This window comes from Ciona intestinalis, chromosome 2 (assembly GCF_000224145.3).
Source record: "Ciona intestinalis chromosome 2, KH, whole genome shotgun sequence".
NCBI classification, from domain to species: domain Eukaryota; kingdom Metazoa; phylum Chordata; class Ascidiacea; order Phlebobranchia; family Cionidae; genus Ciona; species Ciona intestinalis.
The window spans coordinates 3,670,252-3,696,392 of record NC_020167.2 but is presented as its reverse complement, the minus strand read 5'-3'; the positions used below and the strand labels follow the sequence as shown (position 1 = coordinate 3,696,392).

Below are 26,141 nucleotides of genomic sequence, written 5' to 3'. Positions count from 1 at the left end.
ACACAGATATTACAAGTACTTGAGTGGTTTTCTACAGTATAAACTACGTGCGATTGTATTCGGCGATAACAGCTTGTCAGACAATCATGATTTTGTTTGTTTGTTTTTGCTTGTCAATCAACATAGCATGCAACTGCTAGCAGACCCTTCAGAAAGCTGCGTTTATATTTTAACTTGGACGTGCTCGGTAAATAGTTAAGTATATATATATATATATAGTTTAACCTTTGATCCGTTCGGCCTGTAATGCGGCTGTGTGTATATTTTAGCAGTGTGTACAAGGGAGCTGCTGGAATAGAAGGCAGACTTTTACAATGTGCAAAACAAAGCACACCAACAATGTGAATGAAATATATTGTAATATTATCAAGTACTGAATTCGTGGAATCTTAATCGATATTATATTTTCTATAGCTTGTTTGATTGACGTATGCTTGATAAGACTTAAGCCGCCTGTGATTAAACTGAAGATTATGCATTAAACGATCACTCGAACGCCGTTTAAGATCATGGACATTTTCAACATTCTAACTTCCAATGATGACGTAAGATGTGCCTAAATATTTTGTTCCTGCATGTTTCGATATAGCAGGGTAGGGGAAGACGGGACATCTTTAGCACAGAATATCTAAATGCGGTTTCATATTTCCTTAAATGTTCTTTGTTTACGTCCAAATGTGACGAGAAAATAGAATGATAATGTGTCCCATATTCCCCCACCCTACTATATAGTTAAACGTGTGGGCGGTTCATGCATTGAATAAATCGAGTTAGGACTCAGATAGGCACATTTGAAAATCGTCTAAAATATTCACCATCGAGGTTAATATTTCTGGCACGGTATGTTTGTTTGTTTTTGATAGCGATTTCTGAGAATTTGAGCTTGAACGTGACAGTGATTTTGGATTTTTTTAAAGCCCAAATATACCGCAGCACTGATTGTTGGTATTAAATCGTGTGGTAAAAATAAAATAACGCGTTGCCATATTTATAAACGTATAAAAGTGTTAGAAGAACCAAGGCAGACAACGTGTTGATGTTGCGAAACACCAGCTTAATTAATCCTGACAGACTGGATCGTCCAAAAGCCCTAAACACTGGACTCACAAAAAAAAAACGATACCAAATTCAAAATTGCCAATGAGTTACCACGGTCTCCCGCTCTCCCGTGTATTACAATCATGGTTGCCTATAATCAATGTATTTTTTCCGCAGTACAACGCAATGACCTTGAATCGACACCTGTGCAGCTACCTCGAAACTTCGATGTCATGTCTTCGCATGCCGTCGCCTCTCGCAAGTTTGTCGACTTCAAACCAAAGTAAGTTAGTTGTTGTGAGTGAGAACGCTAGTGGCAATTCAACATAACAACATGAATCATTACCACTGTCGAGTGTTTGCTCTCGTCCAGACTTTGTGTGCAGTGAGATCGTTTAACCATCGGGGACTTGTTTGACTTGCTGAATTCTCCACTGTTGCATGGATAATCCTATTTCAATGGCTTGTGTGAAGCGTGTACTAATACAAGAACAACTTTAACGGGCACGAACCTCCAACGTACTCGCGTGACCGTGACAATTCTTTTGGGTGTAACACAGACGTTGTTTTACGTTGAATAAATTATTCATATTAAACATTCTATAACAAAGCGAAAACCGCTGCGTATTTGACCCTATCTCTTCATTCAGGCGGCTACTGTCCCCAGATGTGGTCGGTGGTAAACTGCTACCCACGCACCCCCTTTAACACGACCTTCGCGGCCCCATGCGCCAGCAACTTTGGCACAACAACACAAGGTTAGTACCCTCCTTGTTTTGAAACGTGTAAATTCAAAACCATTGCTTGGGTATTTAGGTTTGTTTTTCAATAGCTGAGACAATGTTATCAGAGTCGCAGAGTCGGCGGGCTTTTTTGCTTTGAATGCCAGCACGTTGACTTAGACAAATCACCGCCGCCCAAGTTAAAGCTTTGTCCATGCGCACAACGAAAATAACTATTTGTTCTGGTCGACTTGCAACTCTAGTGAGATAGAATGGTGCTTAACATTCCGAGATCATGCGTAAACGTAGATTAAATTAAAAGCTAAATAAATTAAAAACAATATCTAAACGGTTATTCGTTAAAAGTGTGACGTGTAAAATGTATTGCAATTTTTAATTACTATGATAATTACATGCGGCTGTTACTTTTGATAAATCCAATTCAATTATAACAAGTAAAAATAAAAATTTCGCGATGTCCCTTATTTAAGATTTTCCATACGAACGTTTAAGATTGAAATGCAATCAGAAAATTTTCTCCTATCGTGATGAAGTGAACAGGTCTCATGATCGTCCATTCATCAGTATTCGCCTCGTTAATCTTTTATCTGTAAAAGCGATTTACCGTCCAGGTTCGAAACAGGCAACATATATATAATACATTGAAGACTGTTTTAAGAAATCGAGATCACTGTTCGTTTAAACGCCAACCATTTTGCCCACCAGTCCAGCAGCTGTTTTACTAAACCGTTTCATTTACGTTGTCAGTTGGGGAAACGAATTCTCCTAAAGGGATCATAGCCATGCATTGTAATGCAACGCTTGGGGGGTGGAACGAACGGTCAAGTCTCCACACATGCTTTAATCGGTCAAGTGACATGGATGATGACGTAGCAAGTATCAGTAATGTCACTCTACCACCTGACTATACATACGATATGCCCAACGACTATTACTCCGACGACGACACGAAAGTGGTAAGTAATAAACACTTAATAAACTGTTGCAGAAGGCTGGGGTAAAACGAGACATGTTTTATCTACTAATCGCGTCCCATTTGGTAGTAAACAAAAAACATTCAAATAGTTATATCAAGTAGAGCCCCACGACTCTATAACAGAGCGTTGTAAATTGTCAAAAACACGATTAGGAAATATGTAATAATATGTGCTAAAATATCCTATCTTATCCAACAGTATACTATATCTGTAAATAACACGCACCAAAATTTAAATACACTCGTAACTGTATCCCCTTTAAATCATATATACGTCTGCAGGACGACTACAACGCACGCTACGAAATCCTAACGCGTTACGTGACAGTAGGGCATGCATTATCGCTTGCAACCCTCCTCGTTGCGCTTGCTTTGCTTGCTTGCCTCAAGTAAGTACAATTTGCTTTTTATAAAGACTAATAGTACGTTTCAAGCATTTTTGGATAAAGAATTTTTTTAAAACCACTGGCTTTAATCCAAAGTCTCATGACGTGCCTTACTGTAGGGCTCCTCCCCAAAGAGCAGAATGTCGATTAGAAATCGTTTTCAAAATTTAAGCTATTTAAAACGTTTGCCGGTATAACTTTAACTTGTGTTGTCTTCTAGTGCAATATAATATGGGTTTCAAGCCTAACCTCCGGGTAGATTTTTATAACAGTGCTGCAAAGTTATTACACATCACACGAATCGTATATATAGATCCGCTTTAACTGTAGTGTAATAAACGGTTTGATGTAAACCTCATTCATTCGCATTTAATTAAATGTAACTCATGTAGTAGATGCTCATGCTGGTAGAGTATTAGAAAGCTTACAGCAGTGCATGCAACTTAATAGAGTATAATAAATGATGTCTGAAGTGGTTCGACAACGCTTTATCGACATATCCCCCATGAGAATTATCCATAGTGATTTAAAAGGCGGTTTCAATTAAATTAAGGCAAGGGATTACCGCTTATACAACATTCAAGTTTCAAACACATATATCGTCCTCTAAAATGGCGACTTCAAATATTTTAACGCGACTTCATATTTTAACAGCTTGTTGCAAATAAATGATTTATATTTCTCTGTTAATGCCGCCGTATAAGTTTTGTGAGGCCAAGTAGATTCAAAAACAGTCATGTTCGTACTGTATGTGCGCGTGTACGCTAGCTTACTGACTATTACATCATCTCAATTTCAATTACCAAATGAAAATATAAGGTATATTTTGTGCGGTTTCTTTTAACACGAGCTCCGATAGCGAAATTCAAAGCACAACGTTAAACTTTATTACGGCACCCTTTGACAATTTTTCAAATTATGATTCACCAGTTATAAACTCTTTCAAATGTATACCGTGCAGAAATATTCATTGTACACGGATTTACATCCACATGAATCTGATGGCCGCGTTCATGTTTCGAGGCCTGATATGGATTCTGCACTCTGCAGCGTTTCGAGGTGAGTCTATTTGACTTCTGCAATTAACTTGCTTCCTGCAGCCCACGACTCCATCATCACGTTTTATTTTAGTCCGTCCGGCCTTTAATTTATGACACAACGGGCACTTATAGCTAACGTTTCGAAGCGGCTTCCGAGTGACTCAAAACAAACAAAAATCGAAGCAAATCAAGAATAAACAATCTTATTTCAGTATTTGCTGTTTTAATTCCCAACGTCTGTATTGACCTGTTTGTCTATGTTTATAAATTTCATTAAAATAAATGTATGTTATTCATTTTAAATTTTTAGGCTGTATTTTCAATACAACGGCGGATGCTGCAGTATATTCTTAATATTTTTAACACAATTATTGTGAAAAAAATGTTTTGTACAGCGCATTGAAAAAACACAGCTGTTTCAAAACAGTTATTTGGTATTTAGTCAATTTGGACTTCGAACATTTGTGGCTGGAACCTAATTACAATAATATGTTTTTACATTGACGATTTGGGAATTCCTTATTGGTTTGGGGAATTTCATCTGCATAAACATGTGGTGCAAAAACCACAAGATAAAACGTATACATTGTTTTTACTTGACAAAAATATTATTCTAAACCAGCACGAAAGTAAACGCACAAACATATATTAAGGTGGGAGAAGATGGGACACCTTTAGCACATAATACACAAATATTCTGATCGTGTTTTAAACAATTAACAACGGTCTATGGAAGTCATGGGGATACGGTTTTATAATTCTTTGAATGTTTTTTTGTTTACTACTAAATAGGAAGAGATTAGAGTTAAACATGTCCCATTTCACAATGTGTTAAATGCATCATAAGACCTCATATACACTTCAATATAACAACTTTTCAATATTAATTAGACCCGGACATGCATGGTGAGCAGGCGGACAGGGCGATCATGGAACTATCGTCGAAACTATTTCAGCGACATTTCGCTGAAGACTTGCCAAAACTGGAAGACTGGAAAACAAAATACTGCGATATAGAGTTCGAGACTGATTATGTAAGTCGTATTTGCAAATGTAATATATATAGTTACGACGGAGGAAGATGGGATACTTTTTTATTCTGTTTTCTCGTCCCATTTGGTAGTAAACAAAGAAAAATCAAGGAATCATAAACCTTATCCGCAAGACTTACACAGACCGCTGTTAATCATTTAAAACACGATCGCAGGATATTTGGATATTATGTGCTAAAGATGTCGCAGCCTACCCCATAGTACTATGTGTTGCTAAAAGGTCGTATAAGACACAAGCAGTCTAGTAGAGATTTCTTCAGTCAGAAACTTTAGTGTTACGATAGGAAAAGGGCTGTTGGTGCGTTTATATAAAGTTTAAGTTAATCTGTAACAGGTTTAGGTGTTGTTCAGCAGCATATACCTTAACCAGGATATGCAAATACAGAACAGTTTACTATGCCCGATAACAGGTATATTTTAGTAGGCCACAAGTTAACAATGTGTAGCGATGTGTAAAAATAGCAACGCTGTTGAATCTACATTTATTTCTTGTGTTAAAACACAAGGTTTATCTTTATTTCGTTTTAAAATGTATTATATTTCTAGCGTTATATATATGCCTAAGCGGCGGGTCTAAAATTGAATTTTCGTGTATTAATTCGCCTAGATAACTCATTTTCGATGTTCAGCGTTACAAGAGCCGCGCCTTTAGATATATTAGTGTACGTCATGTGTAAGTATTGCCTTTTAACCTCCACCGTATAATTGGGCACACGACGCCTTTATTCTTATAAAGGCCACATTAAAAACAGTTGACATTGTGTTATGGATACCGGCCCTTTATTGATAGATTAAACGGGTGTCCTACTGACAGAAATACGGTAGCTGTTACATCTCGCGTGCGTAGATAGTGCTGTTTGCCAGCAACAAACAGAGAAACATATTAATAAGCTCCACTTTAATTGGATTTGAAAATTAATAGTTAACCGTGCGCTGGAATTGGCTCACGCAAAGGCCATGTACACACTTGGATCAATAGGTTGCTAAACTTTAAACAGTTCACATCTGCGATCGCTTTTCGATTGTTTTGTTTTGTATTATCCGTATTATGTGCATACCGACGTGCCCATTTTACCAAGTTACAAAGAAACGTGGTTTGTTGTTTAGCTTTAAAAATACACACAAACGGAAATTATTTAGATGTTTAATCTTTTTCCAAAAATTTGATGGTCACAAACGAATTAACAATCGCAAAGAACAGATATTATGAAAAAAATAAGTTAAGTATTTTCGGAAGTAATATTTTTGCAGGCAGGACTTGATGGTTGAAATTTTAAACAATCTTGTGACTTTACAGAACTGGTGTCGACTCTACAATGTCTTTCAAATCTACTTCGTCACGGCGAATTATTTTTGGCTGCTGGTGGAAGGCTTGTATCTCCGCCTGCTGCTGCGAGCGGTTCTATTTTCGCACACCAAATACATGAAAGCGTTTCTGGTCTTAGGTTGGGGTAAGTGCACATTATGGTAAATAGGGAGTACTGAAGTCGCACTGGAGTGAATTTATTCATTAATATGAATAAGAGACTGTTCTATAACAGTTACGTGACGGCTGACTGCCCAAAATCGTCGATCACATTCGGGGGCGCATTTTTGTAAAGGCTGCGTAGTCGCTATACATTTAACTCGTTTTTGTGAACGATGACTGAAGTTATTAAATGAAAAATCGCTTCGGGCTATTTCTGTAACAAATGAAGTGGAAAATAGGCAAAAATGTTAACCGTTCACGTAGCACGCGTGGCCAATTCTGCCAGTTGTTTCGTCTATCCGGCACAAGCTATAAATAGCCTCTTGATTCCCGAACGGCGGTTACCATCGGTTTGTGGTTTTCGAGGGCAATCAAGGGGCACTTTGTTTCAATAGGAACGGTCATGATAATAAATTCTCCATAACAGTTTATCATTTAAAATCCACAAGGTCGAAAAAACCCAACACAAGCAACAGTATAAATATTTAATGGGTTCCATTGCTTGAAAGCGTCTGCGGATTAGAGTACATTAAGTTTTACCGCACAGTCATTCCTAAATTTACATGTATGGTTAAAACGAAGACGGACACCTTGCTTTGCTGTTTTATATTACAGTTTGTTTAAAAATGCAATTTTAAGAATTGTAGACTGTAGAAAATTAAACGCTTTATCCGGGAAACTATTTTATTGCATCACGGGAAAAGGTGCATGTTAACATTAATAAATAAACAAACAACAAACCATAAACCATGCCAGTTTAACTGTAAGTGTTTCAGGAAATACCTACATTCCAGATCTTGTGTTACAGGTTTACCGTGGTTGCCGGTCGTAGCATATTTTGTACCCAAAAGCCTTGACCCGGAAGAAAACCGAGAGTAAGTGAATGTAAACATTGTTTGCTTCGGGGTCTCCTCGAAAGCATTCTGCACTTTGTCCATTTTGATGTAAACGTACGCTGCCTCCGGCAATTCAAATTACATTATCTTTGCAGTATAATAAGAGCCATTCTGTCCCGATGGTCGCTTTGATGCTGACAGCTTTTGTAAACGAAACTTGCATATAATTTTAGTGCTTTAAAAACATAAACTATCACAACAATTACGGTATGCTCTTATCTTGCATCGCCGGTTTTTACTAACCTAAAAAGATCAAAATATAAAATTCCTTCACCAAACTAAGACATGGTCTTTGTACTACACACTTTTCACTCGTGACCTTTTCCTTCCTTTTTGACCCTGATACACTCAGTAACCTGATCATATCAACTGATCGTAATGTGTTTTTAATGCAGTTGTTGGTACGAAGATAGAAATAGCGCTTATTGGTGGATCGTGAAAGTTCCAATACTTATCTCATTATTAGTAAGTTTTTCTTTTTCTTATTTTAACGACCAAAACAATTTGTCATTTTTAGATACATAATTTAAATACAATTTTTCATTATTATATACATATGTAAAGTAGGGTGGGGTAAGATGGGACACCTTTACCATATATTATTATCCAAATATTCTGATCGTGTTTTAAACAATTAACAACCGTCTAGGGGAGTGGTGAGGATACGGTATTATAATTCTTTGAATGTTCTTTGTTTACTACCAAATTGAATGAGAAAATAAAGCGAAAAAGTGATCCATCCTCACCCGCCCTACTATATACATAATATACCGATAACTAAACAAACTTAGTACGTTTTGTTTAATGTATGCACTTAACAAAAACCATGGACCGTGTTCGTCCAACTATTTTAAATATAAAACTATTAAAGTTTTTATGAAAATCACAGTTTAAAGCATGTATAGTAGGTGGGAAAAGACGGAACGCCTTTGGCGCATAATATACAACTGGTCGTGTTTAAACAATTAACAACAGCCTGTGGGAGTCTTGAGGATACGGTGTTACAATTATTTAAATGTTTTTTTGTTTATTACTAACTTAAACGAGAAAATGGAAATGAAAGGTGTTCCATTTTTCCCTACCCTACCTATATTACAACCGCTATAAACCTTCTGTACAATTCAAAAGAGTATAGCCATAAATGATCAAAACGTAGTTTGAAAGTTGATAAACCCACGTATAGGTGTTTTTTTGTGTTTAGCAAAAAAATTATATTAAAAAAAGATTTCTTTTTAGATAAACTTCATCATATTTGTAAACGTGGTTTGCGTTGTTGGAGCAAAACTTCGTGTAAATCAACGTCAACAAGCAGACGACAGGCGAGAAGATTACAAATGGAGGTAACGACATTATTATGGCCAACTTCGAGATCAAACAGTGTAAACTACCACTTGCAATAGATGTGTTTTAGAAATGTTATTCATTAAAATCGATCACAGACGGTTCGGAGTTTGTGTATTTCGGACGCGCTATATCAATTTGACAATCAGTTTGATTTTCCATATACATTCTTCCTTAATGCCTATATACGCCTTTTCGGGGAATTTTGGTTGATATTTTCACTCAATGTTATCGTCTCCGTTCTAAATGCGATGTTATGGTTAACTTTAGATTGACGAAGTCTACCTTATCCCTGATTCCACTCCTTGGCACGCAGTATCTCATCACCGCATTCGTTCATTTTGACTCAGAGGAAAATCCAACTGCCGAGTTTGTAAAGAAAGCGTTCGAGGTCTCGTTCGTCTCGATACAGGTGAAGTTTGTGGTTCATTTTATGCCGACCCCATCATTCATATTCATTTTAATAGAAATACTCCGCTAATAGTCAGTAAAACTTGGTGGTTTTGTTCAGCAGTTTCATTGCAAGGCTTTTGTTAACCAAAAATTTAATGTTTCAGGGGTTACTGGTCGCATTCATATACTGCTTCTTTAATGGCGAGGTAAGACTTTGTTGACGGTTTCAAGGACTGTTGATACTCAAGATTTTGTCATGCAGTAAAAAATCATTATTATTACTGATAGATATTGTTTTAGATATCCCTTTTAAAGTGTTTTAGATATTTCTTTAGGTACTCCTCACAATTCAAAAGGAGTGTCGATGTTCTAAGGACCAAGGGTTCTGTTTCATGTTTATTTGTTCCACCTTTTTGTTCCGTTGTCAGATTTTAGATCATAATTGAATGAAACTTGCGTATCTGATTGGACGTTAGTTTACACGACATGTGTTGTAGGTACAGGAAGAATGCGGGAAGACTTGGAGACGATGGAAGACTAGATGGGAACTTGAGAGGAGAGAGCGGAAGCATCACAGAATGCAGAGAAGAAGGTCAATGAACCACAGCAGCATTACAAATCTCTTTACTTCTGTGGTGACAAGGAAATCGTCTCTGTATACTGGTGAGTCATGAAATAAATATTTCAACATATTTGCTGCGATATCTGTGCGTTGGGTTTCTATATAAGAATGCCTGTTAACAACTACATGTTGTCGGGCAGATGTATCAGGAGTTCACAATGGGGACGTTCACTATGGTGCCATGCGTGTCAACAACGAAACTGTTTCAGATCGCCATACATCGTCAAATTCATCCTACTTCCGACCACCGGTAAGCGGCGCTAAAGAAACACGTTATTTAACCAACGGTGGGGAGATTTACATTCAAATGAAACAATTAAATTCAATGAAAGAAACAGACATAACTGATCAACAAACCAAAAACAATGTTGTCGCAAATGAAGAACAGAATGGCACTAATCAACCGTTATTACGTCATAATGGGAAATCTTTACAGCTAAGCGAAAACGACGATAACAGAAAATCATCCATCGTTTAAGAAGGTACTTTTACTTGTTGTATATATTGTTTCACTTTTTTAAAGAAGGGAAACTTTAAGACGTCGTCACCGAATTTTCGTGGCCTAATATTTCTTCACTGGTCTGCTAACTTTTGTTATACTTTCTCCTTACCGATATAAGTAAGCACTGCCATTTCTAGACAAAATTTACGATTTTTCTCGGTAGTTTGAAAAAATTCCGAAACAATACTCGTCGAAAATGTTGCCACGATACAACGTTCCTAGTTCCACATAAGAACCGAGTAAAATTTAAAGTTTTGTAACTTGTCAAACCAACTGCCACCACATTACTTTTTCATATGCTGTTCTTTCGTTATTAAGACTGATAAACATCATTCTTCAAGGATGTTTTACTGTTTTTTTTTTATAAATACTCTCCTTGTACATGCTTAATGTATAGACTATATAGCCTACAACCCTAACTAAGTCTGTTGTTTCACATTCTTTTACGAATGTAAAGTTCCTACAGTTGCTGAATGAATCTCTTAAATTCTAATAGTTCCCTTTCCCGTATTTTGACCTGAACTTACTGTAAATCCGTTCTTAATCGTGCATGCACATCAATCATGTATAGAGACTTTCTATCTAATTATTGAACGAACTGAATTTTCTTAAATAAGTTCTTGGATCAGTTTCGTCTTTAATGAATTAGTCGATTGCATCTTTTCAGCTTGTGGTATTATAAGACTAAACAGCTTACGGGCTATAGCCCACACATATTAAGCTTGTGTTCCTATTCGTAAACTTTAATTATCGTATATATCGTTTCACTTCATTATTTCCATGTACCATTTCACTTTCTCACTGTGATGTACTTTGATTTTTATTAAATGTACTGAATTTCGAACAGAAGTTCACACACAAAACCACAGCTTATAAGTCACACAAGGTATAGCCTACGCACGCCCAAGTAGGCTAATAGCCTACACGAGGACCTGCGATCTGAATGAAATGACACGGTTAAATGAGACAAAGAGACAATACGTGTCTGGACAAAATTTTACTTTAGTGAGCATACTGCGAGAATAGACTATAATTTTCAGTCCGTATCATAGGATCACGTAATATGTCACCATGTTTCTGGATGAGGCGGACATTGAAAAAAAAACAGAGTATATAACTTTGGTATTTTCTAAATAACTAACATTAGGAGAATCGATTTTTAGTAGAATATTTTAATTTCGACATATATTTTCGCGTAAACCTCAGTAGCATTTCGAGTCCCTATTCACTTAACTTTTTTAATAGCCGGTAGATGTCGATAAGAGTAAAATAAAATCTTTTGAATGACGGGAATCCCCATCACTGGGGGTTTGTTTTAAATTTTCCAGGCAGTTATAACCTTAGTAATGGCGTAAATACAAAAACGAGGTGTAATAACAGCTGGCCGCGTGCAGTAAAAAATAGAATGCGCCACAGTATTGCGATGGTTTCGGACTTTTTCCACCCTAACGTAGGTGGTGTTGAAAATCACATTTACCAGCTATCCCAATGCGTTCTTCAACTCGGACACAAGGTAAGTCATAATAATACATTCGTTTTGGAAACGGCATGTTATATTTGCCGATTTGGCACTAGTAAACATCCATTCGGTATAGCAGAATAGGCTGGTGGAAAGTTTTAGGGGTTGGTGGTTAGTGGGTATAGTAATTAGGGGTTAGCAAATAAGGGGGAGGGGGGTTTTTCACTAACACCACGGACTAATACAACACGTTACACGAGATCAAAACGCAACTCAAAAAGCATCATCATTATGTAACCCCTAGGCCCTAATAAACCCACCCCAACCCCTAATATTTCATTCAACTATTGAACTCTAGTGTTATTATACCAGGTTATTATCATCACACATTCCTATGAAGAGAGGGTTGGCTTGCACTTTGTAAGTGGTATGCTCCGGGTTTACTATTTGCCTCTGTTTGTTGCATATAACCAGTGCATCTTGCCAACGATAACAGGGACACTACCAATGATAAGGTTAGTTATTATTGCATAATATTTTTATAATATCAAAGTACAATGACCTAAATCAAAGACAAAAAACAGGACGATATTGCTGAATGAAGAAATCACAATCGTCCACGGACATTCGTCTTTCTCAATACTTGCTCACGAAACAATGTTCCACGCGAAAACTCTTGGAATTCGAACTGTTTTCACTGACCATTCTTTATTCGGCTTCGCTGACACAAGTTCGATTGTAACAAACAAGATTCTCGAACTCTTTTTAACTGACATTAACTTTGCCATATGTGTTTCCCATACCAGCAAGGTAGAACTTAAAAAAGACGTAAATACTAGATAATATCACAATTTCTCCTTTTTATCTGGTGTCTAACTACAAAAAAGTTGATTCTCATTCTTTTTTCGGTGTTCTAACTACAACTGTTGACTCTCTTACACTATTTGAGTTTACTCCATTCTGCTACATAGTTTCATGTACTAAAGCCTCAATTACTCCTCATAGGAAAATACTGTGCTGCGGGCAAACTTAGACCCCAAGGATGTTTTTGTGATCCCAAATGCAATTGATCCGTCGGAATTTATCCCCAGAGAAGAAAACCGAGGAAAAAGATTGCTTATTGTTGTAATGAGCAGACTGGTGTATAGAAAAGGTTTCGAAACAAGTTCCTGCAAAATAATTTGTTTACACTTTATGTATTATGCATTCGCATACAGATATCTAAACATAAAACCTTGATTTAGGAATAGATTTTCTTGCCGAGATAATTCCTGCTGTATGTAAGAAATTTGATGATGTTGATTTCCTTATTGGTGGTGATGGTCCCAAGCGTTTGCTCATTGAGGAAACAAGGGAACAATTTCGTCTCCATAGCAGAGTTACACTTCTTGGATCAGTTCCTCATGAAAAGTAGGTTCACCCACAAAGTAACATACTTGGTAACTCGTAAGCTGGCACGAGGTGTATGAAACAGAACACCCGTGTTTAACGACTGTTGTTTTTCAGCCATGCGTGGATAGAGTAAGTTTTATTCATCCACTTCTGCAACATAAAAGTTTATGCAAATGTAGAACTTCCATTATCATGGTAGAATTTTTAGAGGGAATTTATAAACTTGTACAGCTTGATGAAGGCAACCTGTATAAGACTAAATATATTTTCCATTTATTTGTATAAAATCGTATGTGTTTTTACAGAGTTCCGAACATTCTTAACAAAGGTCATATATTTCTTAATACCTCTTTAACTGAAGCGTTTTGTATGGCAATTGTTGAAGCTGCTTGCTGTGGATTACAAGTTGTGAGTACAAGGTAACACATGTCGTCCTAAGTTATAGAAAATATAAACAATTGAACAAAAACACAAATGTAGCATATTTATCCTCGCGTAGCAATGAATCACCTCAACAAGAATGTTTTATTCCAAAGCCTACATGTCGTGCTTTATTTACAAAATAATTTCACATATATTTAGCTTGGTAGGGAATTATGGTTTGAGCGAATTTTTAGTGTATGGCTGACAAGTAAAAAATATATATATAAATGCTTTTTCCAAGAACACATACATCTACGATGGTAGCAGCATTGTCTTGAACCCGTAATACACATAACCACTGTGCCAGCACATATACTCATTAAACTGATGCCAATGCATAAATACCTTTAACCACTTCAGTGTTGGTGGAATTCCTGAAGTGTTACCATCCGATCTCATCCATCTTGCTGAACCTCGTGTTGATTCATTGCTACAAGCGTTGTATGATGTCATAGTGAAGGTGAAACAGAAGCAAGTACCAACCAGGGAAGAAATGCATCTTAGGGTTGCACCTTTATATACATGGCCCAAGGTGGGATACTATTTTTCATTGTCTTTAAAATCAAAAATTATTAAAACAAAATTAATAAATAGTCTAAAGCATACATGTAGTTCTAAAAGGATTTTGACTTTATTGTATAACACAAAAAATACCATATTAATTTAATACAAACATTTATGTAATTTTACATTGATTTTTACTTACAGGTAGCCAAACGAACTGAAAAAGTTTACAATGCAGCAGCTTTCCGACCAAAACCTCAACTTAGCAACAGAATTCACAAATTTTATAGATGTGGACCAGTTATTGGTAAGAATTAAGTTCTAATCCGAAGAAAAGTGTCGTTTACATTATGCAAACAATGAAGAAAAGTGTGCGTTTACATTATACAAACAATAACCTTTATTTTATGCTCTTTATAGCCTTTATGTACTTTGCTTACTTTCTATTTTACAGGGAGAATCTGCATTCTTTTTATCCTATTCAATCACTTTCTGTGTTGTTTACTTAACTTGTGTCGACCGATTAAAACAAAACAACGAAATAATGGATATTTAAAGCAAAAGAAGAAGTCAAGTTGATATAGTTATTGTTAAAACTATCATGCAGTTGTTTTTAGTACTTGGAAATTATTTTATAAAGTGATATATTAAGCATATTGTTTAGGGAAAATGCCATAATAAACGAAGTGTATCACTGTGTATTCTACCAGGTCTTGTACAATTTAAGTTTTGTATTTATTTCATATTTTCACTCTTGCAGTTTGTATTGCACATATTGTATTAATTGGAGTTTCCAGTAAGAATTTCTGGAAAGACTTCTTCAATTATTTCAGCTAGCAGAGTCTGAAAAAACCCACAAGATAGTTATTCGAAAATAAAGTTTTAAATCTAAATCTGCTCTTCGCAGTGAAAATAGGTAGAATTTTAAACAAATATTCAGTCTCTCATAACTTACATAAAACAGATGCTTGTTTAATCTTTGATCCTGCAAAGCATGGAAAACTTTCAGAACTCCCCGCTTTGCATTTTCCTGCCCAACTAATCCATTCAACATCTCTGGTATGCTTTGTAACAACTTAACTCGTACCTCAAGTTTAGTCTGCAACTTTTCCTAAAAAAATGTGCATTTTCAGTATATAACTTTCAATGTAACATTATAGCCGCCAAAATTGCTAATATAACGTCATTAGGTTGAGAATAAGATTTTACGTCTTCGGTTCTCTCCTGCAGTGCTGGCGCTAGTTTCCCACCAGGCCACATTGAGTCAAGGAAGGTTTGCAGATATAATACAAGCATGGGTTCAGAGCACAACCATTCGCTTGTTTCTCTTACTTGTCTGTGGAAAAGAGACATAAGTTTGCAGTAAGCATTGACTAAATAGAATTAAAAAATAAAGCAAAGTTAAAAATTTGATTTCTTTCATATAATTTTGTATACTTGTGTGGAGCAATCACTTTCTTTGTATCACCAATGTTCTGTTCCATGGTATTGGGTATATGGAAAATGAAATCAAATTAGATCAGAAACAAATAAGCTTACCTATTTATGCTACCACCGAAAGCAAGTCTCACAAAAACAATTAAACTTCTTCTGAAGAATCGAAAGAGACCTTGCAATTCAAATATTTCACTGATCAGTTCATACAAAGGAGCAGCCACAGAATCTCTGCAAGAACGTTATTGTAATTATCAAAAAAACTTCATTATTCTTGGACAAAAATGTTACGGTAAACGTGATAACTGAATGCTGTAAAAAGACAATTCAGAAAAAATAAATAAAATACAAAAATTATTAACAGTATAATACCATGGAAAAAATGTAAGATATTTCAGAATTTTTTCTTTTTTTGTAAGTGACAAAAATTATTACCAATATTATATCATGTAAAAAAGGTATTATTAAATTGAATAAAAACGATACGACACCTGTCCTCATCATCATCTAAACTATCAAGGTTCTCTTCCTCTGCTGCTTGCTTCACTACACGATCAAAAACATCCTTTGGGATTCTCTTGAAGAAGTCTCCAAAGTTGGATGTTGGTTTCGAGGATTGGGAGGTTGAATCCTCGCCGATCTTCGTGCAGTCGGGACCTGGGCTGAGGAATGAGTAGACGATCTGACTGCATCTCAAGATCTCATCCTGAGGAAACAAAAAATAAAGAAACTTAGTTTAAACTAAATAGATTATTGGATTATATAAAACATAATTTTGACATATTTTTACATTTTAATACACACATGTTGACAAGTTGAGTTTCGATAAAATTATGCAATGTCAGAAAAACTATATGAGAAATAGTAATACAGATTACCAGATTATATAATACATAATTTTTGTCATATTTTTATATTTAAACTAGAAATGTTGACAATTCCAATAAAAAAATTAATCTAATGACAGAAAAAATTATTTAAGAAATAGTAATAAAGATTAGATAATACCTAAATTACATACATAAATTTCATTGTAATCTTATATTTCAACTAGGCACGTTGACAAAATCATTATCAAAAAATTGAAAAAGATTCAACTTTTTAATATAATATATCACAGTGAACTATGAATCCATAAACAATTACTTCTTACTTTTAATATATTATGCAGATATGTATTGAGAGTGGATTTGGATTCCAGGAGAAACTTTTCAGATACTCCTCTCATTCTAAACATCGGGAGTTTTGGAAGACTTTGCTTACGAAGCCATGAACTATACTGCGGAAGAAAACTCAAAATTTACACTGGTTTAAAACTTTATAATTGTAAATTGATTTAAATTTTACATTGTACATAAACCAACTTAAAAGTCAAACACATTCTCTAAACACCTCACATGTACATACAAAAACTTGGTAGTTGTAGGATTTAAACTCTACTAAATTATCTCAACCTCTTATTGATTAAACATAAAATTCCTAAACCCAAACAATCACACACATACACATACAAAAACAACCACTCTATAATGGCAGGATTTCCATTTTTTGTAAACTTTCTTAACTTCTTAAAGGTCAAACACAAAATTCACTAAACAAAAACAACCACACTCTCATACAAAACCAACCACCTTATAAATGCAGGATTTACATTCTATATAAATCTTAACAAGTCAAACAAATTCCCAAACACAATCACATACACATACAAAACCAACCGAACCTCTTTCAGCGAATGATGCAGATTATGGAAGTCACTGAGGCATCTGGTGACCACCCATCCAGATACATCGTCTGTAGCTTCATACAGAGAAACACCAGAACATTGCACAACAATGGTGTACAATGGGCCACCTCCATTTAATGAACCTGTATGTGAAGGAATAAATGTAACTTACTTTATCTTTGCGTAGATGGAAAACTTGCCCAAGGACACATAGGCCCACAATTGCGGCAGTGACAAGCCTTGAACCCATTATCTCTGGGTTATGCAGGCGCGTTAGCCAACTGGGCTACGGCACCGGACAAATATTGATAATGTTTAAGTAGCTTAATTGTTTCGCAGAACAAATTAATTTTAGATGCAGCATTAGAGGAATTAAGGGAATAACCAAAATATAAGTTAAAAACCATCTTTTTTAGAAAACAGAAAAAACAAGCAATATTATGCATTGTAATCATTTTGCATCAAAATTTAATTTTAGATGCAGCATAAGGGTTATGGCAGGATAAAGGTTAAAGATATCATCCTTTCAGAAGACTGTGAAAGAAATAATATGCATTATAACCATTTTGCAGTAAAATTTAAATTACATCTTTACTAGGGGAATCAGGCATCAGGATAGTAGCAGGATATAGGTTAAAGATATCATTCTTTCAGAAGACAAAAAACAAACAATATTATGCATCAAGGATAGCAGCATTAGACATTTGCATAATAAAACCAACCCTCTGAGGAATCTTGTTGGCAATAAGCATCTTGTACGTTTGCCGCCCAACTTCCCATGTGTTCCCACCATGCATCAGTCCTCTCCATGTGGATCTGCTGCTTCATCTTCGCTCGCTGCAACATCTTTATGTCTTCCTCCAACTGCTCTGTTACCTGAAATGGTTTTGGTTAAATAATCGTTACATTTATACATTCATTCAATTTTACATAGTTTGTTCTTGTACATATTGTTTTTTTCTAGTTTAAATTAATTTTAGAACTTTTTTCAATTTCTATTCTTTTTAACTAAACATTTTATTTTAGTTAAACAACTTATGTTTAGTTAAATCTGGTTTGATAATCCCACATATTCAGTGATATTGGCTAAATTTAATTTTACCTAATAATTTTTTAATGTATTTTTTTTTTTTAATAAGTTTAGTTAAATCATCTAATTTAAAACCTTTGACAATACTAGGGGTCTGGACAGATATTTGTACACAGAAGTATAGAAATGAATTTGCAAGCTCACTATAAACACAATACCAACCATCAACACACCTTAGGATCAAGTTTAGCGGATGGTAGCAAGCTTTCAAGGGCTTGTGCTTTATATTCAAGCTTTCCCTCCAACATTCGTAGTCGTTGTAACGAAGCATCGGATGAACAATCTCCACCAAAGGCTAAAAGCAATACAGCTTAGTTTCACTTTTTATGGTAAAGTATTTAGTGTTTTGGTTTTTAAAGTGGCAAGTTGGCAACGTTTCAGTTTTTATAGTAAAGTTAATGAACATTTAGAGTTCTGGTAAATTACCAGACCAACACAGCCAAATAACTGCGTCTGTGACAATTTAACCTGCAGAATTCTAATTTCCCTCGCCTAATGTCATTAATGCTAAAATAAACCAAATGCCAACCAATAATAAATATTTCTTTTAAATCAATAGCTAAGGTTAGTTACGAGTGCATAAAAAATACTTCGATGCGAAACATACAAAAAACGTTAAATTTTACCTGTTTTATTCAAATCTTCTTTAGCAATATTCATACTCCCATCGATAGTTGAGTCGTTTATCTCCGGCATAAGTTGGTAAGTATAAATATCACTCACCACAAATGAGGGGTAGTGGTCACTCTTCAACAAATCGTATACCTTTACAGGAAAAAAATTGTAACATAATTTGATAAAGAGAAACAAAAAAGAAATTTGTTTTTAATAAAGAAGGGAAATTTGTTTCAGAATTATTGCAGCTTTTACAAAAGCAATTTATCACAAATTTAACAAAAATTACTTTTAGAAGGGAAAGAGAAAACTAGTTCTTTACAAAACAGTGTGTAAGTAAACAAAGTATAAACCATGTTAATCTGAATCTATGGGACAAAAATAACGCATGTGATATTAGCATAAAATCAGGAATACCAGTAAAAATAAATGACAGTAAAACTTTACTTAAAATAAAAATTTCTTTCTCAAACCTATGTAGAATAAAGCTATCTATCATCAAATAAATTGATTTTCCTAAACATCAATATAATTTTGAACGAAAAAGTATGAAAACTGTGTTATGTTATGTCATGCTCCATCCCAACTAAAGTATGAAAATTGTTTAATGTTACATTACATTTCTTTTCAACTAACCTGCTTCTGGACCAAGAAAAAATCTTGAGGAGATTTATTTCCAATGACACAATCCTGCATTCCTTTCATGGTGGATTTATCAATATCGAGTGGGAGTTGTTCCACTGATCCTTGTAGAACATGGTTCTGGTAAGCATAGCTGACTAACTTGGCCAGTGCCTTCCCAGTGGGTTGGGTAGTTTTTACTATTTCAACCTAAAAATTGAATTAATAAAATTTATTTTGTCTCTTCGGTCACGATAACGAAAATCGGGAAAGGTTTACAAAAGTAAAAAATGAGTTGAACAGTTGTTAAAATACGCTTATAGATAAAACAGATAAAAATGAAATACCGTTTAAATAAAATTTTACACATTTACTTTCTAGTCCAATGGTTCTTAAACTTTAGAAAAATGTCAAAGTCAATTTTAACCAAATGTGTCCGAACTATTTCTAAAACAAATGCAGATTATGACATACCAACATATCTTAAAACCAATATAGAACAACATTAAAACAAAATACGTTGAGCCCAACTAGCTAATATTTCACCATAAAACTAAAACATATCTAACTCTTAGTTAGTTGCTATTTTGGTTACAATAAGATATTAATAGAAACAGATCAACTTTGTTTACCTGATTCCAGAAGTTAAGTAGAGCTCCACGTCCTATCTTCTTTAAATACTTGAGAAAGAATGAGCGAGATATGGGGGACGTCATTATTTCTTCAAATGATAGAAGCTAAAAAGATCAAATTTATTTTAAAAGTCAAAAAAACATATATATATAGATACAGCTGAGTTATATTTTTTATTCAAAAGAACCGATTTTATTTTAAATATCAAAAATAAGTCAAAAAATGTACAATATTTACATATATATAAACACTTAAGTTTGATTTTTTTTATTTGGTGAGCTATAGAATAGATATACCAACATACACAAGACAAGAACAAATATTATTGAACAATAATTTAATGGTTACAAATAGGGATGCACATTACAGAATTTCGAATCCGTGAGATTCGAATCCTTTAGTATTCGAATCTAATTACGGGATTCGGTATTCTGTTTAATGACGTCATTACACGTCATCTCATATACTATATTAACAATTTTTGAAACTTATTAATTTTGAAAAAAAATATTTTTGTGTTTGTGGGACTTTCGGGAGTAAACATTCGCAACGTCTTTTCATAGCCTGCTATACGTTTCATGACATAAAAACTACCCAATAGTACAATTTTTGATCATTCTACAGCTCATGACCCAACAAGGCTGCTATGAAAGGGTCAATAAACTGACTTTTGTGGGTAACATTTTTTTTTCCTATAAATATAAAAAGATTCGAAATTCTAGATTCGGAATTCTAGATTCGAATTAAAGTATTCTAGGATATCCTAGAATACCTAATTATTCTGTAATGTGCATCCCTAGTTACAAACCTGACTTTCAAATGAACCTGCTACACTGCCATCAAGTGGAGAGTAATTAACCCCATAATCTCCACCTCCGAGTAATCTGGATTTTAATAAATAAATTTTCAATAAACAGCATAGTGGTTTCAGAATATTTATTTTAAACAATCTCCTGTATTTACTACTAGCCATATAAAACTTCACAAGAATATTTCAAAGATAATTTCACAGTTTGTTGCATTTCTTTTCCAGATTTTTAATGTAAAATTAAAACCATATTACGAATTTACATACCGAATTTTCTTTTCACATTGCTGCTTGGCGACCTGGCATTGGTTAATGTACCTCTTCAGGTTACGACTTATGAGAAGTTCACCCTGTAAGTAATATTAAGATCAAAACATAAGCAATAGCCAAAGAATATTTTTTTAGTTTAGGGTTTTGTTTTTGGATGGTTCTGTAGTTTACCTTATCCATGCTTCTTGCTTTTGCTGCTTTGCTTTGATCTTTTTTCAGTCCACTAATTGTGGTAGCATGGATTATTTCAGTCATGATGCGATATCTAAAATAAGCATGCAAAAAATAAGTATTCATAATGCATACAATAACCTAAATGTCAAAATATAATTCAATGAACTGAATAGAAATTACATGCAAGATGTAACAGTATATTGTATATATTATGGATAAAAATGCAGATATTATATTATAATGACAATGCATAGTTTGCATACTATAACCTTAAGAAGTGTAATTTGCAAACGAATAGAAAACAACTGACAATAGAAGTATATACATGAACAAAGAGGCAGATATGGTACACACTACACCTAACACACCTTATTTGTCGAAGAACAGGAACACTTTTGCATTCTGTGATTATTTTCATAAAATCCTCATAAGTGGCAGCATAGGCATACGCCCTTGTATGATCTTCATGGGTGGTATCCCGCCATTGAAGGAATGATAATATGGTTTGGTTAATGTAGTCGGGATCACATAAACTGTCCACCATTGGAAGAAGTGCTGTTGTCAATTGGACTGACATTCATTTATTCTTGTTATAATATAAGATATATACTATTTCATACACTGCTAAATGCCTTGCCCAAACATACAATATACATACAGGGACATGGTACAATGGTAGCAGTACTGCAGTATCAAACTCAGTATCGCCTGGTTACACAGTATACGATCTATTCACTGTACCATATCACTGAAGGCGTTTACTACCAGTCATTTGAAGAACATGGAAAGAATATTGTAACACATTATAACCTGAAAATATATATATATATAAAAAAAAAATATATATATATAATAGTTATTACAAATTACCTAATCCGGATAAAATTTCACGTAGTATTGTTCTTAAACTAGAGATCCTTGCAGCCTCTGGAGGTAAAGTAAGGATGAGGATGTATTCGCATATGTGACGAAGAAAAGTAAGCTCTGTGTTCCGATCCCGGAGGCAGGGATGGAGTGTAAAGGATGGTTTTACATCTTCTGGACTCCTGTGAAAACACAGAGTGTTTAACTACTTTTAAAAGCCTGTAATTTTATGCTGAATTTGAAAGATGTTAAATTTGGAATTTTACCAACTATGTTAAATTAAATATTGCAAAACAGATTTACATTAATTGCAAAACAGATTTATACTTTGCTAATAGTCTATAGACAGATATATCAAGACACAAGAAATTTAATTAATTACGATTTTGCTGTGAGTTTGAGTTGTTCAAAGTGATGTAGCAAACAGGTTGGAAATCGTTTCATTGTTAAATTAACAGTGTCCAGTTTGCTAAGTCGCTCAGAAAATGCCTTCACAACATCCCAATAATCAGCACGAATCATTTTGTGAAGATTTCCATGGTCTGCACTGACTTGAGCATACCTAGAGCATATGTGGTGTTAATATTATAATCAACAAACATCCTTTATTTTCTTACCAGGTTTCGACATAATCTCTGTAAGTGTACTCGAAAACTCTGTGGACGATCTCATCAATGTTATGCGAGACACAGACCGTGGATCCCGTGCCGTAAGCAGTGGGTCCATATGCACTTGCTAACATGTCATCTGGAGTTTGACCATACGGTCGTATAATTTCATACAATCCTCTGCCCCTTACACTAGCCCTTGTGTGGTTTGCCTCAGTTTGAGATTTAATTAAAGGAGAAGCTGCCAGGCGTGAGATCAGAGATTGAAATAGCATTGTGACTTTTATGCTTCCCCAATGGTAGCAGCGAGATAGAATTTGAAACCTTGATAGGTTTACGAAGATTCTGCTGTCAGAATTCAACTGTGCTGCTGTGTTTGTAGTTTCAACGTTCAGTTTATGTGTTTCTAGGTGGTTTAAAAGTTTTACCATAATTAACACACCTAGAGCACAGCCAACACAAATACCAAGCAATGATATTACCAAGTTGAATACAACACCAAGAACAACTGGCTTCATTACCAACAAAGCCAAGAACAATAACCCGACTGAACTATACAATACAGAGTTATGGAAACCAGTTATTCCCATCATTGTTTTAATTAAGTTTTTTTCTAAAGTACGAAGTCCACTCTGATCACAGTAAAATTATTCCTGCTTCTTTTTCTCTGGTATCTTCTCATTGAATGCAGAATATACAAAGAGAGCAAGTACAACATGCACCATGACAACAGCAGTTAAGGCAGAAGGTACAATACTGTCATCTTCAGAGCTGCCAACAATACCTTGGAATATGTAGTTTCTGTAAAACACATTTCCAAATTAGATAGGCTGGTACTAAATAAAAAGGTAGAGTAGACAAGCAGTTGTTTACAAATACAAGCGAACTGCCGCAATGTGATTAATATCATATTACATCCTAAACAAATCAACATGACACATTACAAACGTATATTATGTTGCTGTGTGCATTATATAATATCTATCATATCCTATCTAGCTTGCTGTGATAAAATAACATTTAACAATAAAACAAGTTTAAAGATAAAAGCAATTATTTAAAACCATAGCATAGCCTAATATAAGAATATAATGTGAACATTCACGTTGGAATTTAGTCATGGAATTGAATATTACAAACTAGTGGGGAATCCCCCCAGAGTAGGCTGTATCCCTATATGAATGAATAAATGAATGAATGTAACTTACTTTATCCTCGTGTGGCCGGAAAACAACAGTTGTTATAACACGGGTGTTGATACACCGTGTGCCAGCTTACGAGTTACCATGTATGTAACTTTGTGGGTGATTATTATTTATATGTACAAAGTATAGCAAGGAATTAATGAATATTGGTTGGTGGGGCGATTGTCTGGAGCGTTACAATAAATTTAACTATGGCTTTCCCTTATTTTAATAACTAATGTCATATGTTTACTTTGCAACGAAGTACGAAGATATAGGAACGGTGACCATCAAGAAAGTATAGAAGAGCATATGCATAATAGTGTAACCAGATACAAATGACTGGCTGACTTCAGAATCTTCGGTTCTGTAAAAAAATAATTCAAACTAACGGTTTTAAACCAGAAAAAGTTGTATTTTAAAACTAAAGCACACTTTAAACTGCAAAAACAATGGGCTTATAGCAGTTAGATGTTTTTTTATCACATGACTGTTGTAATAGGAATGTTTGTGCTGTTCACAAACAAAAATAAAGACTTTTATCGATTTTTTAAAATTTAATACCATATTTAATTTAATATATATGCAAGAGTTAATATTGAGCACAGTAGCAACTCGGAAAATTAAACGAGTTTTTTCGAATTACAATCGTATATATTAAACTGCAGTTTCAAATTTGAAAATCGTGTTTCTCATTCTCCAACTAAACAATTAAAGAAAAGACAAACAACGTGTTTATGTTAACAAAACTCACATTGACCGTTCATCTCCAGCTTTGTCAGTTGAAGACATTCTGCAAACATTTAAAAATCAAATCACGTTCACGTATACACAACACAATAAGCACGTACCCGATGCATGTGATTACCCGAGTATTGTTAGAAGCAACTTCGAGCTAACAAGAGAGCATGGCTTTATTAAGCGAGCACATACAATAATTAGCAGAAGAATTTGAACGTTAACTACCACGAGTCTGATTTTTGGATCGCCAATTTTGCGGTGTAGCAGTAGATTCAGACTCATATTTAAAATAAAATAAACTGCAATACTTCGTACAAGTTGTTTTTGCCATAAAATTGGTTTTGTTTGGTGGGGAAAATTGTGTGTTAGTAAAATAGTAGGGTGGGGAAAGACAGGATACCTTTCCCACATTATATTCAAATATACTGATCGTGTTTTAAACAACCAATACTAGTTTATGGGTGTCGTGAAACACGGTTCTTTGAATGTGGTGTCTAAATTTTATGTTGGTGATACCAATAGTAAGCAACAAAAATCGCCGCTCTGCATACTATATGATATGTATATCTGATACAAACGGTTTTTGCACATAATTCGTGACGACTGAACAAACTGGGAGCTAGTCTTCTATTCATTTAGATTGCCATTATTAAACTGCCATTATTAAACCGCTTCCAGGTTACGTATGATTAATGGCAAACTGTCCAGTCATTAATCATTAAATATTCGACGACCAAAGACGTTGTTTAAGTTGTTTTTTATTTGTGTGACGTATAAATCGGACGTAACTTTTCTGACGTTGCACGATTCTGACGTCATACAACTAAATCATGAAGCAGAAGTTCGGTTCCGTTAATATTTTATTTTGCAATATTGCGAAGAAATTACACGAAACAAACCAAACACCGCGAGATTTTTCATTAGAAGCTTCTGAAAAACAGAAACAATATTAAAATACCCTCCTAGTTATGTGGCTGGCGTTGGTGGAAAGCCACTACGGCACGACAAGCCCCCAGCCAATGGTAGTGGGTTTCTACTCTGGTGAGAAACCCCTTGCCATACCTAGGCAAGGTAAAATCAACCATATAAACAAAAATAGCACAACGAAGCACATAGACAATGTGCACAACAAGGAATA

At 34.8% G+C, this 26,141-nt stretch overlaps 3 protein-coding genes across 6 annotated transcripts; 2 read left to right on the top strand and 1 right to left on the bottom strand.

Moving 5' to 3' along the window:
* The first annotated feature begins 340 nt into the window (after positions 1 to 340).
* On the top strand, positions 341 to 11,301 carry LOC100187416 (glucagon-like peptide 1 receptor). 3 transcript variants are annotated; one of them, XM_009859330.3, is made up of 15 exons: positions 341 to 545; positions 1,216 to 1,321; positions 1,689 to 1,796; positions 2,529 to 2,737; positions 3,040 to 3,146; positions 4,105 to 4,202; positions 5,075 to 5,217; positions 6,533 to 6,686; positions 7,512 to 7,578; positions 7,995 to 8,064; positions 8,836 to 8,939; positions 9,211 to 9,352; positions 9,498 to 9,539; positions 9,831 to 9,996; positions 10,096 to 11,301. In XM_009859330.3, the coding sequence occupies exons 1-15, from the start codon at positions 510 to 512 to the stop codon at positions 10,431 to 10,433; spliced, it is 1,890 nt and encodes a 629-aa protein (XP_009857632.2). In that variant the 5' UTR covers positions 341 to 509; the 3' UTR covers positions 10,434 to 11,301. The 3 variants fall into 3 exon arrangements, with proteins under 3 accessions (XP_009857632.2, XP_026696629.1, XP_026696628.1); XM_026840828.1 differs by lacking the exon at positions 341 to 545 and having other exon boundaries at positions 700 to 1,321; positions 10,165 to 11,301; XM_026840827.1 differs by lacking the exon at positions 341 to 545 and having other exon boundaries at positions 701 to 1,321.
* Positions 11,302 to 11,715: 414 nt separating this feature from the next.
* Positions 11,716 to 14,941, top strand: LOC100178746 (phosphatidylinositol N-acetylglucosaminyltransferase subunit A). The gene is made up of 9 exons (XM_002120469.5): positions 11,716 to 11,970; positions 12,289 to 12,431; positions 12,501 to 12,726; positions 12,922 to 13,069; positions 13,161 to 13,326; positions 13,614 to 13,727; positions 14,092 to 14,263; positions 14,440 to 14,542; positions 14,690 to 14,941. The coding sequence occupies exons 1-9, from the start codon at positions 11,863 to 11,865 to the stop codon at positions 14,812 to 14,814; spliced, it is 1,305 nt and encodes a 434-aa protein (XP_002120505.1). The 5' UTR covers positions 11,716 to 11,862; the 3' UTR covers positions 14,815 to 14,941.
* A 12-nt stretch (positions 14,942 to 14,953) lies between these two features.
* Positions 14,954 to 25,214, bottom strand: LOC100177186 (sorting nexin-25). Of its 2 annotated transcripts, XM_026840825.1 has the most exons (22): positions 25,114 to 25,214; positions 25,017 to 25,055; positions 24,516 to 24,629; positions 23,088 to 23,879; positions 22,853 to 23,032; positions 22,477 to 22,652; positions 21,975 to 22,176; positions 21,604 to 21,697; positions 21,430 to 21,512; positions 21,163 to 21,238; positions 20,354 to 20,458; positions 19,737 to 19,931; positions 19,112 to 19,250; positions 18,659 to 18,780; positions 18,118 to 18,271; positions 17,393 to 17,538; positions 16,823 to 16,948; positions 16,161 to 16,375; positions 15,775 to 15,900; positions 15,445 to 15,571; positions 15,191 to 15,346; positions 14,954 to 15,078 (listed from the first exon to the last, which is right to left on the bottom strand). In XM_026840825.1, the coding sequence occupies exons 4-22, from the start codon at positions 23,669 to 23,671 to the stop codon at positions 15,016 to 15,018; spliced, it is 3,069 nt and encodes a 1,022-aa protein (XP_026696626.1). In that variant the 5' UTR covers positions 23,672 to 23,879; positions 24,516 to 24,629; positions 25,017 to 25,055; positions 25,114 to 25,214; the 3' UTR covers positions 14,954 to 15,015. The 2 variants fall into 2 exon arrangements, with proteins under 2 accessions (XP_026696626.1, XP_026696627.1); XM_026840826.1 differs by having other exon boundaries at positions 21,975 to 22,161; positions 25,017 to 25,153.
* Positions 25,215 to 26,141: the final 927 nt, after the last annotated feature.